This window comes from Pseudopodoces humilis, chromosome 7, assembly GCF_049639895.1.
Source record: "Pseudopodoces humilis isolate 2021_Gansu_Grassland_sample_001 chromosome 7, ASM4963989v1, whole genome shotgun sequence".
In the NCBI taxonomy this organism is placed as follows: domain Eukaryota; kingdom Metazoa; phylum Chordata; class Aves; order Passeriformes; family Paridae; genus Pseudopodoces; species Pseudopodoces humilis.
In genome coordinates, this window is record NC_142206.1 from 6,382,380 (window position 1) to 6,398,001 (window position 15,622).

Sequence of the window (15,622 nt, forward strand, 5' to 3'; positions counted from 1 at the left end):
CCCATGGCCAGCGGCACAGTCCAGGCGGGGCAGGGGGAACAGCCCCCAGGAGCACCCCCAGGGTGCTGGGCAGTGTCACCTGTCGTGACACCTCAGTTCCCCACTCAGGGCAGTCCCGGGGCTGTCCGGGAGCCTGCTGGGCAGCGCCGTGCCGGTGCTCCGGTGCTGTCTTCCGTCCCCCGGGAGGGATTTGAGAGCCCCGGAGCGCCTGTGCTAGGCTGGCTGTCGGGAGGGGCAGCGATGTGCTATCCCCTGGCAGCAGCCCGAGCTCTCCCGGCGCTGCCGATGTGCCCAGCCCCTCCGGCCGAGGCACCTGCCGGCCTCCTCACGTCACCAGGCTCCGGATATAAAGCGCAGGCGACAGAGCATCCCCGGCGCAGCTCCCCGAGACGCGCATCTTCAAGGAGAGAGCCACTCGCGGGACGAGAGATGTTTTATTCGGGGATCCTGACAGAGCCGAGTAGGAAAGAAGTGGAGATCAGGGAAGCGGCGTCTCTCCGCCAGCAGAGGAGGATGAAGCAGGCGGTTCAGTTTATTCACAAGGATTCTGCAGATCTCCTCCCTCTGGACGGGCTGAAGAAGCTGGGCACTTCGAAAGATACTGTAAGGCTCTATTGTGTTTATTGGAAGGAGACTTAAGAAGCTGGTAGGGCAGTGTCTTTCTTCACGCTGTTTTCTGTTAGGGGAAGTTGGTTGCGTGTGGAAACTGATTGTAAAAAAATGGGACTTTTTAATGTAAAAAGAAGGGAGTAGAAATAAGATGCTGGTTATAACCACAGTTGTTTCCTACTAGTAAGTACTTTTAGATACCTGGCACTCAGAGTTCATAGCATTTATTTTTTTTAATTGTTTTTTTATTATTGTTTTTTTTATTTTTGCATGAAAATGGCATTCTGATTGCAGCACAAATTTCCTCTCTGGGTCAGAGTAAGTCAAAATGGCTTCATACAATGCATAGGTACACACACATGTTGGCCTGTGATCTATATATGCACACAACACATAATCACAAAGATTTGGTATAGTCACTGGTATTTCAAAATGTAAAACTGTCAAGATCATGCTTCAATAAAGGCTAATGCATGTATGGGGTTTTTAAACCAAAGAGACATAATTTTAGGTTTAAAATGTTTATGTATACAGTGATCCATGTGATCCTGTACTTGGTGTTATTCACCATGTCTGGGGGCTGGAGAGTATTTCTAAATACTGTAGAAATGTTTCAGCTTTCTCTACTGGGAAAGGATACTTCAATGTGAAATCCAAAGTTCTGACATAAGGGGTAAAATTTAGAAAACATATCTACCAGGGGAAGCTCCTTTAGTTTTTTTTTGCCCAAGTGGTGAAAAAATCTTGCACCTTGTAAAACAATACTGGCTTTTTTCCAATGCTTGATATGGGTTTTATTGAAAACCAAAGTCAATCTTTTTATTTTTAGTGGTTTGTTCTGTCAGAGCCTTCCTGCTCAGCAGGATTAGGCTTGGCTCTGCCTGCCTGAGACAAGTGGAATGAGTTGGCTGTTCTCTGCAATGCACATGGAGGTGATTTATTTTTGATATCCCAAGTGTTTTGCAAGTGTAGGAAGTGAAGCTCCTGCCCAGGGTAAGGCTCAGAAGTGGCTTTCCTGGTCACCACTGAATTGCAGCTCTCCAGCAGGGAGCTGAAGTGCTTTTCAGGGAGGGATGGCATTATTACTATTATCAGCAGAGTGTAAATGACATTTTGTGGCTCTGTGACCCCAGTGAGCAGGACTGAATCCCTGATGTGGGTTTTGCTCTGCCCAGATTAGAATCAACAGGTAGCAGGAGCCAGGGGCACTGAGCACTGAGGTCCTTTGCCCTGCACAATGAGGACCAGGTTTTGAACCAGCACCAGGGGCAGAGCATGGGTCTCCTTGACACCACTTTGGACACAGAGATGTCACTCGAGGTGTTTTCCCTGCTCCTGCACCATGACTACAGCATCACCCCTGCTGCACCCACAGCCCCTGCAGGGACAATCTGCATGGGGGGCTCTCTCCAGGGATGTGCCAAAGCCCTGGGGAGGGCCACAGCTCCCAATCCCCTCCAAGAACCAAAAGAAGGTGCAATGTGGCAGAGATGAGGTGTCCATCTGGCTATTGTGGCTGGGTGGGTTTCTGGCTGGGGATGGGGGTAGAACCCAGCTGCTGTGGGTCACCCCACTGCAAAATCCCCCTTGTCCCCACACCACGGTGAGGCTGATGGCACAGTGAGCACATGTGGCCAGGGCTCCCTTGGCTATAACCTCCTACCCCGTGGGGTGTGCAGGGAGTCCCCAGAGTGAGAGAACTGGCACGTGCTCAGGCCGTTCCCACAGCCCCAGAGAAGATTCCGTGGATTTCAGAGATCTGTCCGTGGGTTGTGTTGCAGTGAAGCGACGCTGCCACACTCAGCCTTCACACAGCCAGGGTGGGAACGGGCATTGCTCTGAGAGGACACACTGTGTGTCCCCACTGCCCTGGCTGCCTGGATGTCACAAGGGTTGTTCCCAGGAGGAGTGGGAGATTGTGCATCCCTGAGACTGGGGACTCTCCAAAATATGGGACTTCACTTTCGCGTGGCTCCAAATTGAGAGGCACATGCCCAGAGGGACTGAGCTGCATGATCAGGATGCCCAGGGCATCAGAGGTCTTGGCCCAAGGCGTTTGCATGGACTCCTTGTGAATAATTGTGCATCTCCTCACAAAGCAGCACGTTTTTGTGCCCAAAGCCGCGTGGCAGCTGTAGTGACGTGTGTGGAGGGGCTTCTGACGTGACCGGTGTTATTAACGCAGGGTTTCCTGCGGGGGTTTTCCGACAGCCTTGGCAGGAGCAGAGACGAGGGAACAGCTCCTCAGAGATGGCGACAGGTGGTGAGAACAGATCCTGTCTGTCACTGTGGCAGCTGGCAACAAGCATTCCAGTTCTGGGGAGAAATCCCCTTCCTTTTGGCTATGGTGCGGGGGGTACTGTGCACAGCGAAGCAGCAGCAGGTCACCAGGGTGGGTGTGCTGGTGTCCCCCGGTCTGTGTGCCATTGCTCAGCTCCTGGAGCAGCTCTCCTGGTGATGCTGTGCACAGGCAGGTCTGATAAATGCTTGTAATCATCCATTTCAATGCTCTCATCATTTTCAGTGGATTGCTCTGGCTCAGACCGAGCTCTAGCTCCTCGCTCCCTTTATGTACTCCACTCTGTCCAGTATGAGACCAAGCTATAGCAAAGTATACCCTGAATTTGGCAACTGTTGGGCTGGATGTAGAGAACAGAAATAGCTTCGTTTTGATGCCTCTTCCCTCTATTATCCTCTTTTCTGAAGTCCAAAAAATTGGCACAAGGTGGTCTTTAGCTGTGATGTGGCTTCCTGACATGGCTCCCTTCCCAACCTGGACAGGGCGTGCTGGCTCTTGCATCTGCTCCTGGTGCCCTGACCCTAGCCCCTTGCCCTCAGTTTGGACCAGTTTGGAGCAGCTTGGTCTGGAACAGTTCCACATAATTTGACAACCTGGGAAACAGAGTTATAAATAGTACCAAAAGCAGCAACAACAACAAAAGCATTTCCTGTTTCCATCATGCCCTCAGACCTCCCCTGGGCACCCTCAGCACAACCCTGGGTGTCCTGTGGTGGTCCTGGCCACAGCTTCCCGTGGCTGGTGCAGCACTGGATGAGCTGCAGTGCATTCAGGTGTCCCCATTTCCCTGCTGTGCATGCCCCAGAGCTTGGTGTGTCTTCCCTGAAATGCAAAAAGCTCTGATGTTGTGTGCACTGCTGTGCCCAGTGCTGTCTGGGCACACAGGGTGCAGGGGGCAGCTCTGTCCCACCTCATCACTCTAAGAGAGGGGCTGACAGCACAGGATGCTGGTAGAACATGTGAATTTGGATGAAGGATGGGAAGAAGAGAGAGAAATTGATTATTTATTTGGACTAACTCTGTTGATGCATTAAAAGTCCTTTTTTTTTCACCCCTACTGTCTAGGTACAGAAGAGAGGACAAACCTCCTGGGATGGGTCTGTGGAGGAGGGGAGCTGCTGTCTTCCCTGACTTTCATCTCCCGACTGAAATTGTTGATGGGCCTTGTTATCCCCAGATCTAGAAGCCAAATAGAGGGAAACCTGCCAGAGAAATGAATACTGCAAGCTGCAGCAATGCACTTGCTTATAAATCAGAGGGGAACAAAGCTGGGCAGAATTATTTGTGCTTTTGACAGACAGTGGTAAATAAGGTCAGCAGTAAATGATGTTTCCACTAATTTTTTTAGGTTTTCACTGTGACATTTTTGGGGGGGTCACAGGTTTTTGCAAATCTCGGTGTTGGAAATGGACATACCATATGAAAAAAATCCTGATTTGTATTTATTTGTATTTGTATATATAATAAGGAAAACTTTTTTTTTTTCTGATACAATGAAATGTAACATTCTATATTTTTATAAAACATTCAACAGTTTTTTGCAATGCGAAGGAATATTGTACCAGGTAATCTGGGTTCCTTCAAACACTGCCAGGCCCATCCTGGAGGGAGAACACAGCTGCCTTGCCCACTGCTGTCAGGAGGAGATTTTCCTCTTCTCTCTTCCTCCCTCCCAGACACGGTCTGCTTGCAGTTTGCCAGCAAAATGTGCATTTGCAAGCATTCCCTGGCACATTATCCATTTCCCAAGTACGTATCCATCACTTGAGTCATCTCCGTGACTAACATCCCTCACTCTGTTGAACACAAGAGTCAAGGGAAATCCAAGTTAAAGCAAACTAATTAATAGCCTGAGACAGGATGGTGCTGCAGGGAACCTTTCCAGCCCCCTCTTGCCAGATTATTTCTGTACTGGAGCACAACATAAGGAATATTTGTCCCCCCTGAGGCAGGATTTGCTGTGGTTTTCAGAAGGGCAAGTGTCAACGAAAGACAACCCCATTTGTGCTGGTAACTTGTGTCCACTGAGTGATGGATTTTTTCCTTTTGGTGATGGATCTCATATAAGATTCATGAAAACCAGGCCTTGAGAAAACCCATGTATGCTACTGATTAACAACCCATAGGAAAACTGGCACTTCAAAAAAATTAGGTTGAATTCAATGGTAGATGACTATGACTGTTAAAATAGCAATGAGGAGTGTGCTGGAGATTGAGGCCAGGCAGCTCAGAAGAACACCCAGACTGTCCTGCATGATGCCATTCAGAAATTTCTCTTGGTCCTGCTTGAGAGGGGCTGGGCACAAGGAGGTGACCACTGTGTGACAGGCTGTCTTCTGGCCAGCTGGGTGAACTCCATCCATTTACTTCTACACTCCCCTTTCTTTTGTCGTTTTTAAATGATGGGAAGAATTAGTGTTCTGGCTGTGCTCCTGAGCTGCAGTCAAACATAAAGGGTGAAAAGGACATCCCACCCACTGTCAGGAAACCCTGGCTTGCATTTTTGCTCTGGTGAGGAGCACTGGAGGGGATCACAGTGCTGACTGCACACCTACAGCTTCTGCCTCATACAAGGAGTCCTCGCTTCCAAACTGATCCGCTTGTCCCTGCAAGCAGGGCCCAGTACCAGTGCAGCTACTCTGCCTGCCTTTAATCCAGTTCAGTAATACTGGTTTCTGCTGTTTGGCCTCACTGGGAAGGCAGCACAAGGTCAGATCTGATTCCTCCCCATCAGCAGGAGTTGCTGCCTGCACACAGGACATGCTCTGTAGCAGGTTGGTCAGACACAGTGCCTGTAACCCAAAATGGCCATGGGATTTAATTTCAAGTAGCAGAAATCAGAGCAGTGGGAAGTGGGGATGCAAGGGGCTGACGTGTCCCAGTGACCACTGGTGCTGGCTGCAGCTGCCCCATCCCATCAGTCAGGTCCAGCTCCACCGCCCGCACTGTGCCCACAAGTGGGATCTGAAGTGCCAGCGTGGCTGTGGTTATTTCAGGATGATGCCAGCTTGCATTAGACTTCTGTAAGTGGTGTTATTTAACATGCTGTGCACAAGGGTGGGCACTGGCCAACCTGGCAACCCGTGGCCTGAGGTTTTCAAAGTTGTTCTGACTCTGATATTCCCTTGGGATGAGGAGGTTTGCTGGTTCAGATGGCTCTGCAGACACACAGGCATGTTTAACATGAATGCAAAAATCTGGGAATAAGCCAGTAAAAATGTCTCACCATGGACAAATTAAAACCAGAAGGAAAGGCATTAATGGGGAGGGCAGATTAGCTGGGCAGAGAAATGAGCAGATAATCAGGCAGAGTCATTTCACCTCCAGCAGAGTCTGTGCATCCATCTGCGATGAACATTAAACATAAAAAGGCTTTTGGGAAAGAGTTTGGAGGAGGTCTTGAGAGGCAACATGTTTCTCCTGGAGCAAATGGAAATGACAGAGAAAGAGAGAGGTGTTGGGAATTCTGGGGTAATACCTACCTGCCTCAGACCAGCTTACCTCTTTCCTTCCTCTCCCTTTCTCCTTGTGGTATGGCACTCAGGATTGGTGCCATTTAGCCACCCTTAGCAGGTAAATAAAAGTACAGGGGAAAGAGGACAGAGGGCAATTTTAGACATTTTTTATTCTTAGCGGGTGAATATCATTGGAAAAGTGATTTATTACATCCTGATTTTTCACATCCCTACAGAATTCCCTTCATCTAGAGATGAAGGCAGTTATGGATGAAACACCAGCTTGAAAAGGCTGGACTTGTCTGGATTCCCACCTTGAATTTGAGTTTGGTAAAAGAAAGGCATCCCTCCAAGGTCTCAAAGGTTAATAGTTTGAAAGTATTATTCCCTTTGCAAAACAATTTTTTTTTAGTCAAAGACAGGTAAACCAGAACTAGCTACCTGTATAGCATACCTGTAGTCTGGGAATTAGGGAGAGAAAGACTTTAGGGCCTCCCTCCTGTGAGAGCACCACAGACAGTCTGGTGACACAGGCCACTGTGTGTCTTTTCTCTGACTTTACCGTGCTCTCCTGTGTGTGTTCTTTCTTAAAGCAACCACATAACATCCTGCAGAAGCGCCTGATGGAGACAAATTTATCCAAGTTCCGAGGCAGCCGAGGCAGCTGGACTCCGAAGGGCGATCTCTCATCACAGACCAACAAGCTGAACCAAACCAAACTGGGCAGCTCGGGCAAAACAGAGGATGAAGAGCTCATAGCGGTGAGCTGCCAGGTAATAGTCCCTCCACAGCCTTTAGTGGGATTTTTTTTTGCTGTAGATTTTATTTCCAACAGTCTCAGGCTGTGCTCTTGTTCTCTTGTTTCCCAGTCAGGTTTGTGCTCCCACAGGACTGCCACAGCCTTGGGGATACACTCCCTCTGCAGCTCCAGGCTGCTGTGGCAGAGATGCCCACCTGGGAGTCACAGAGAAAACTGGTCTGATGGGTGTCTTCCCTTACACATCAGGGTGGAGGGGATAGCTAGGCTGGGGCAGCACGCTGAAATGCTGGCATGTAATTATCCGTGGCAAGTCCTTTTGCTCACAGCCTGCTTGTTTTCCTCTAGTGCCACCCCTATTCTCTTTGCCCAAGGGTAATTTCACATTTCTCTTCCTTAGCCCCACGCTCATTTGTATTTCCCACTCTCCACAGTGTGTTCCTTCCTGCCTGGGGCTGCTCCATCTGCTCTCTGCAGGGGCAAATGAGCCAGGAAGGGCTCAGGACCCTACACACATCTGGGCGTGCAGGGGAGCAGGGATGATCTGGCATGAGAAGAGTTCATGGGCACCAGAGCTCCTGGACACTCTGGTGCTCATCCTGCATCCCACACATCATTTCCCATCCCTTCTTAATCTTGCAGTGTGCGGGGAAGGAGCTGAAGGCCGTGGTGGACACCGGCTCACAGCACAACCTCATGTCGTCCGCCTGCCTGGACAGGCTGGGGTAAATATCTGGCTGGATTTCTGTTCTGCAGGAGCATGGAACCCAGCAGCACAGGCAGTGTCCTGGGGCTGGGCCTTTGCTCGTGTCAGTGATGGTCATTCTGAAGAAGGGAGTGCTTTGGGCTGTGACTGGGCAAGCCCCTGACCCTCCTGTTACAACCAAATCCTGTCCCAATGCTAAGAGGCAGGGAGATGGAATAGAAAGCCACTGGTACCATCCTATACCTGAGGGAATCCCTTCAGACGGAACTTTTTCACTGCCTGCTTGTCATTCAGTGCTTCATGAAACAGCTGAACTTTCCCCAGAATTTTGTGTCCCCAGGGCAGGCGTGGGGCTGCAGCCCAGCCCAGCTCTGCAGGCTCCCGTGGCAGGGCAGGGACCAGGCTGCTCCACATGCCCCCAGCCAGTGGCTGCAGCTCTGCTGGCCCAGCACCCAGTGTAAAGAAGCTGTGTGCATGAATGTTCTCAGAACTGTGTGCCTGATGCTGCTCCCAATTACAAATTTCTCCTGGTTAAAGGGAAAGAAAATGTATTTATGGATTATTAGAGAGGTGACTGACAGCCATTTGCAGCAAAACTCTCTCTCATCTCTCCTGTGAGCATCAGCTCACAGGATATCAAGGAGGCTTTGGCACGTTATTCCCATGGAATCATTGCTTTTTGCAGCTATCTTGCAGTAATTATGAAAGAAAAAAAGAAAATTTGCACCTGCTCACTGAGCACTACTGCAAGGCCCTGAATGAATGGTGCCTGTTGCTGTGCTAACATTAATTACTTTGCACAATAGTGCTTAGTGCCTGGAAGGTGGCTGTGCTTAGGACAACCTTGTTACAATCTGTGGTGCAGCTCAGCCAAGCTTAGGATGGCCACACGATGGCATTTGGAGGGATTTCATGCTCTGGGACAGCTCCTCTGCTCCCTGTGTTTCTCACATGTGTCTGGTGCAGTTCTTGCAGCGCTGCCCTGCTGCAGCAGCCCTGTCCTTCACAGAGCACTGAAGAAAGAGGCCAGAGCCTGTTTCTGCTGCCCAGGTCTCAGAGGATTCGGTGCCTCAAAGCAGCACTTGTGTGTCTGATGCTCAGGCTCAATTCCTCCCTTCTTTTTCAAAAACTTTTTGTGTCTTGTCATGATGCCAGTCACTCCCTCCCCCTCACACCGAGGAAAGCAGTGGAGAAGGCTCACGGGTTGCCAGTATGAGAAATCCCCTGTGGAGCTGTAGGAGGTGCAGGAGGTGGCCAAGGAATTCATAAACTTCTGATTGACAGGTTCCTACTGATTTTTAAGGCCAGACTCCAAGGAGGCAGCAGAGAGGATCCAGCTCCTTTTCCCCCGTTACCCCTCCCAGCAATGCCCACCTCACTCCTGGAACCTCTGAGGGCTCTCCCAGGACAGATGGACAGACAGACACACAGACATATGCACTGCTGCAATGCGGCTCAGCAGAAAGGTGCCTCAATGAGCTGAAAATTGATATGGCTTTTATCCAAGGGAGAGATCAGTGCCTCAAAAAGCCTTTCCATTAGATTCTTGTTCAGTTTAAAAGAGAAACTGAAGCTAAATAATTAATTAGTATTGCCAGGCTGGTTCAAAGGGTGCAGATAGAAGCTGTACCTGAGGTATCTCTGACATCCTTTTTTCTTTTCTTTGGGCTGAATGTGATTGATCTGTCCTCATTTCCTCTGAACAAACCCAGCAGCAGCAGCACCTAACAAACTGACAAACACAGATTGGGCTGCCCCAGATGTAAGCCATGTTTAGCATGGAGAAAAGGGGACTCAGGGGGTACCTTTTTGCTCTCTACAACCACCTGGAAGGAGCCTCGAGTGAGGTGAAGAGCGACAGGACCAGAGGAAACGGTCTCAGGCTGTGACACGTGAGGTTTGGGTAACAGGAAAAATTTCTTCACTGAAAGGATGGTCAGGCCTGGGAACAAGCTGTTTAGTGAAGTGGTGGCACAGAAGTGTTCCCAATGGGTGTGGGTGTGGCATCTTGGGACACAGGTTAGTGGTGACCTTGGCAGAGCTGGGTCAACAGTTGGACTTGGTGACCTTAGAGGTCTGTTCCAACCTCAATGTTTCTGTGATTCCATGGGGACACAGTGTCAGCTCCACTCGTGGAAGCTGGAGTGAACTAACCCTTCCTTACACTGCATAACCCTTCCCCACTCTGCATTAGAAGCAATTTTGTGTTTCCCCAAGCCTCGAGAAAATGTAGGAAAAAGATTCCTGGGGTAAAGCCCAAAAGGCAGTACAGAGCTGTGCTTGGGACAGCCCCTGGGCTGCGTTCTGGGTCATGCTGTGGTCTGATGTGGGTGTGGGCTGCTGGCTGCCTGCAGAGCACCCACAGAGAACCTGCCAGGGAAGCAGCTTGCCAGCAGCAGCGTGGTAAATGAGCAAGCTAAGAGTGCCCCAGGTGTAAGCACCCTCCAAACACCATTTGCTCCTTGCTGGAACAGCCAAGCCATGGCCATTTGATGTTAGGAGAGTTTTCAATGCCCACAGGTTAAAGGAGCATCTCAAAGCACTCCCTGTCGAAGATGAGATGGTTTCGCTGCCAAACAAGGTGAAAGCCATTGGCCAGATCGAGTGTCTGTCCCTCACGGTGGGAGCGGTTCCTGTGGAGTGTGCTGCCCTCGTCGTGGGTGAGTGTAGAACCCTCTGGTCTTCCACTGTGGGCTGGGGTCTACTTCCTCTTACCCCAGCAGGAAAAACAAAGCTCTAGAAAGATGTTAAAATTAAAACACGGTAAGTTCTTGTTTGGCCCCCCCAGAGGGAAGGGGGAGGATGTGTTCAGCAAGCTTGGCTTTGCCATGCTGATGGAGCAACCGCTGCATCTCCCTGCAGGCACATCCACCTGCCCTCCTGTGCCCTCCTGTTCTCCTCTGGAGCCAGTCCCTTTATAAAAAGGGCTTGGTTTAGCAGAACAACCACAAAGGGAGGAAGGATGGAGTCACTGACAAAAAGCCCAGGAGTGAATTTTAAATGTATAAATCTGAATTGTCCTGTTTTTTCAGAAGACAACGAGCAACCCTTTTCCTTTGGGCTGCAGACACTGAAGTCTCTAAAGGTAGGAGTTTTCCAGCAGCAGGATGCTTACCTGTGCTGACAGAGGAGCTGGGACCACTCTCATTTACAGATTTCTCTCTTACCTAAAGACATTTATTCTCTGCAGTGTGTCATAAACATGGAGAAGCACCACCTCATTCTGGGGCAGATGGACAGGGAAGAAATCCCGTTTGTGAGCATTGACAGTGCTGAGGCAGGAGAGCAGTAAGTAGTCTGGGGAGGTGAGCAGCATGTGCATCCCTCAGTCTGCTGGCAGTGCCCCCTGGCAGGGCCACACAGGAGCTGCCAGGACCCTTTGCTGGAGGAGAGTGAGAGGTCAATGGCCCCAGCAGAAATTGTTTTCATCAGCTCATCAAATTTTGAAACAGAGTCCCTGGACTTTTTGGCAGCCTTTGTCAACTTTTACTGCTTTTTTTTCCCTAGTAAACATTGTACATCAAAGCGGGTGTCTGACAAGACATGCACAGGGGAATGCCTTAGGAAATGTACTTTTTGGAGGTCACTAAGAAGACTCCTTGAGGCCTGCTTTGACAGTGTTCGCAAACAAACCTTTGTCTGGAAAATATTTATGAAGCAAGGCCAACAAACCCACATGAGTGTTTGAGAGAGAGATCCTGTCTGGAGATAATGGTGTTGCCACTTCTCCCTGCATTACCCCAGCAGCCCTCCTGCCACCTCTTCCTGGTGTCCCAGATTTTTCCAGCCTTATCTCCCTAAAGAAAGATAAATATGTGCTGTACCTTTCAAATGTATGTAGCTGTGGTGGCTGGCTCTGCAGGCAGGCAGGCAGGGCAAACCCCCTCCTCCCAGGCACTGCATGGGGCTCTTTCTTGCTGAGTGCTGTGAATAAGAGATGTATCACTGATTCCTGCCTCTGACTCACGAAACCGGCGGGCACCGAGTGCCTGACGGGGGTTTGCACTTCTGTGCCTTCGTAGGCAGCGCTTGTGGTTGCTCAGCGATGAGCAACCTAAAAAACGTTTGCTCACCGCTCAAGAAAGTGTGTCTGGTGGCTGATGTAGGTCAGCATCTTCTTCAGCTGCACATTCCGACCAGCCCCGGGGGTTTGGGGTGTCCCGCAGCCCCCTGCAGCTCAAACCTGCCGTGCTGGGAACTGCCGAGCTCCAGGAGCCTGGGAGGGAGCGGGGAAGCAGGGGAAGGAGCGCACCTCCCTCAGCTGGCTCTATCCGTGGGCATCGGGGGGATGCAGGGGGGATGGATGGGCTAGCGGGCGGTCAGGATGGGAGCGCAGGTGCCCCTGCTCCGTGCCCAGCTCACCTGCCTGCCCAGTGTCCGGGACAGCTGATGGCCCTGGGTGCAGTGTGTGAGCCCAGGGACAGCACTGTGGGGGACACAAGACCCCTGGCTGGTTTCGCTGTCTCCTTTGAAACAGAGATGTGAGAGACGCAGCGTGGTTCTGTCGCCGCTGCAGTGATAAATTATTTCTTAGTACTGCTTTCAAGCCCAAATTATGCTGCTTTTTTTCCTCCCCCCACCATGAGGAATGCCTGTTTTACTAAATGTCTTTTCCTTCCACTTTCAGCAGTTTGGAGGCATAAAGAGGAGTTGAAACGCCATCCCCACACAAGAGCTTGATATCAAAGAAATCCTGTGCAGCTGTTCCAGATGAAACAGCAATGCGCTGCTTTGAAAACATTTATACTAGGCTACAGCTTGAGTAGAGCTAAATGAAATCCTGTTTGTAGCCAGTAATTTAGAGATATTGTCATGTTTATCTATGGGTTTTGAGAAACAAACTTATTGTGCTTATTTTCTGGACTTTTCTATATAGTGTCCTCTTTATTACAAACAGTTGGGAAAACCTTATGAATTTCTTCTGATGATAAAAATACTTTTTATAGTGGCCTCGTATGAGTAATTGTACTTAGCTGTGATTAGAGGCTATTAGAATGAGATTTTTATTAATGATTTTTCCAGGGGCTAAGCATTTATATTCACTTAATTGATATTGCCACATTCAAATCACCATTCCCAGGAAGTTTCTCTGAGTGAAATAACAATGTTAATACCACCTAGGAATTATAGCTCATCCTGTTAGCATAGTATTGTTGCCATGTAATTAGGGATGCAGCTGCTGGCCTGATGAGAAAGAGCAATTGCAGAATTATTAATGGGTTACAGGCTTCTCTGCAGTGGCGTGGCAGAAGCACAGGAACAGGGTTTGGGAAGGCTCCCAGAGTGATCTCCCAGTGTGGGGTTGGCACCAGCACGGAGGCTTGAAACCCTCTGAGGAGGGATCCTCTGGGCAAGCCTTGGCTGCCTTCCTATGGGGGTAGTCAAGTAAATCAACCATTACACCGGCCCAAAAAGCAACAAAAGGCACAGAAGTGTGTTGTGTGGAGAGCAGAAGATGCAGTGCCTGGGGTTGCCCCTGCCACCAGGACCTGTGGCCACCCCTGCCCACCCAGCACCCAGCCTGAAGCCCCTGCAGCGCCCAGGCCATGCCTGGTGCAGGTTACTGACTCCAGCTGCACTTCAGTGCTGCTGCCAGAAATGCCATATTTTTTATACCTGTCTACAGATTGCTTGGGTTCTTAAGTACAACCCTTGATGACCCTCAGGGGAGGTGGGAGTTTTTGCCAGGACAAGCTTTCTGTTTGGTTTCACTGTCCTGGAGCAGCAGGGTTGCTGCTTCCTGTGCCATACGATATTGCCTGGGGGAGCCTGGCCTCACACAAACTCAGATTTTCATGTTTTCAAGACCTAAAGAGAATTAATTGCTGGCATCTACTTGAAGAGGCGTCTTTAAAATTCAGAATAATGTCCTTGTGGTGTTGTGCATCTGCTGACGGCCAGTCCTGCTGCAGCTGGATCCTTAAGGGGTCAGGTTATGCTGCAGGAGTCAGGCAGCTCTGACTTAGCAAAAGCACTTTGGCCCTGGCATCAGTGGCAAGCACCAGCGGCATTCCTGCTTCAGAAGCCTCTTGGGTGGTTCTGGGTGAGAATCAGAAAGTTTGGTCACCTCATGGCCATTGGCAGCCAGGCTCCTGGCAGCTGATCCAGTGTGTGCCTGCCCCTGCCATCCCATGCCTGCCACAGCATCTCAGCTGGAGCTTTATCTCCTGCAGTGGGTTTGGACTCCTTTTCAATATTGGGTACATCCAGCAAACCTGAACTATCTGTATTTTGAGCTATTTTCTATTTTGGTGATAAGCTTCAGTGCTTTCTCTACATACAATATTTTATATAACACAGTTATAAATATATATATATATTTACAGGGTTGGGCTGCCCAGGGTAGTCCCACTGATGTGTTGTAGAAATATTTCACTAAATATGAAATATATTTGATTATTTTATATCCTATGAGTTTGGTATTTTGGTACTTTTTTCTTTCTGTGCCTATTACTGTGTTAAATGTCAAATTAAATCTAAATAAAGTTACACTGTTATTGCTGTTTATTTGCTTGTATGCTAGATATGATTTTTTTTTCTTTTTTCAGTGCATGTCTCTGTTAGGAAAAGGATTTTGTTTCACTCTGAAGCCTGTTGGGGCTCTACAGTGCTTTTGGAAATGCTGTTGGGAACTGAGAGAGAGCAGCAGTTGCGATGAATTAACCATGGCAGGCTAAATGGCACACAGCACTTGGCCTAAAGGTGACCACTTGAAATCCCAACCTTCTGTCGCCATGGCTCTCTCTTCCGAGGGAGGTATGGGATCTATGAGATCCTGCTGTTTCCAGGTTTACCCTTTGGAAAGCTGTTTTGGTGTTATCTTGCTGGGGCAATGCCAGAGCAGGTGGGTGTGAGAGTCCTTTGCAAACTCTGGAAAGCTGGGAGAAGAAAGCAGCCAGAACATGAGAGGAATGAGTGCCATAGCTGTGTGACCACAGGCAAAGGTCAGGGTCTTCCCCAAAGCTTTGAATCTGAATTTAGGGAGTTCCTGTCTCCACCTGGATGGGCTTTAGGATGCTTCAGCAGTAGTTGAGCTCTGTCTCACTGATGAGGAATTATCCTTTCACCCACTCCAAGTCCCCAGCAACAACCTTTGGTGGAGCAGCAATACTCCACGCCCAGTGAAATTGGCTCTTGTCAATGCTGGGCTGGCATTTTCTCTGAGCATGGAAAGAAACCAGGCTCCAGCAATAAATTGGAGAAAAACATTAGAAGAATCAATGTACAGGCAAAAATAACATCTTGTGCTTCCTGGAGCTGCTACAGGTTTCTAGATTGTATTTGTGATGCTAGAGAGCAGAGTGCCAGCACACACAAATAGAAAATCAATGGGCAAAATTCCATCCCTTCTGCATGCTGGGGCTAGCCCTGGAGCTGGTGGCCCTTCAGAGGTGGCTCCTGTGAGCAGGATAAGACAGGACAGCTGCTATAGGGGCCAGGCACTGACCTCAGTCCAGAGGGATTACAGAATAGGGGAAATAATATCAGATCTTTGTGTCAAGCACTTGCATGGTCACAGGGGTAAAGGGTACAGCAGCTGAGTGCTGCAGAGCAGCTCCACAAGCCCTGGGTGCCCCTCTCCAGCACAGGTGTGTGCCTGTGCCCCTTTGGCAATCTCTCCCTGACAGGGGTTTGCAGGAAGGCCTTATAACCGAGGGACCTGCTACCTCTTGGCAGGTTCTGGGAGCAGAGAAGAAGGCAATGCCTGCAGCCATGTGGGATGAGGAGGACTCAGGAGATAAAGAAAGCTGTGAGAGGATATTGTGAGAAGCCTCTGGGGTGGGGGAGGGTTTTGT

The 15,622-nt window shown here is 49.6% G+C and overlaps 1 protein-coding gene across 3 annotated transcripts; it reads left to right on the forward strand.

Annotated features, from left to right (window-relative positions):
- Window positions 1-357: 357 nt before the first annotated feature.
- Window positions 358-14,097, forward strand: NRIP3 (nuclear receptor interacting protein 3). Of its 3 annotated transcripts, none has more exons than XM_014257878.2 (7): window positions 358-603; window positions 6,957-7,136; window positions 7,763-7,845; window positions 10,347-10,486; window positions 10,859-10,911; window positions 11,017-11,114; window positions 12,454-14,097. In XM_014257878.2, exons 1-7 carry the CDS (start codon window positions 430-432, stop codon window positions 12,467-12,469), a joined length of 744 nt encoding a protein of 247 aa, XP_014113353.2. In that variant the 5' UTR covers window positions 358-429; the 3' UTR covers window positions 12,470-14,097. The 3 variants fall into 3 exon arrangements, with proteins under 3 accessions (XP_014113353.2, XP_087913839.1, XP_087913840.1); XM_088057713.1 differs by having other exon boundaries at window positions 12,457-14,097; XM_088057714.1 differs by having other exon boundaries at window positions 10,862-10,911.
- The last annotated feature ends 1,525 nt before the right edge of the window (window positions 14,098-15,622 follow it).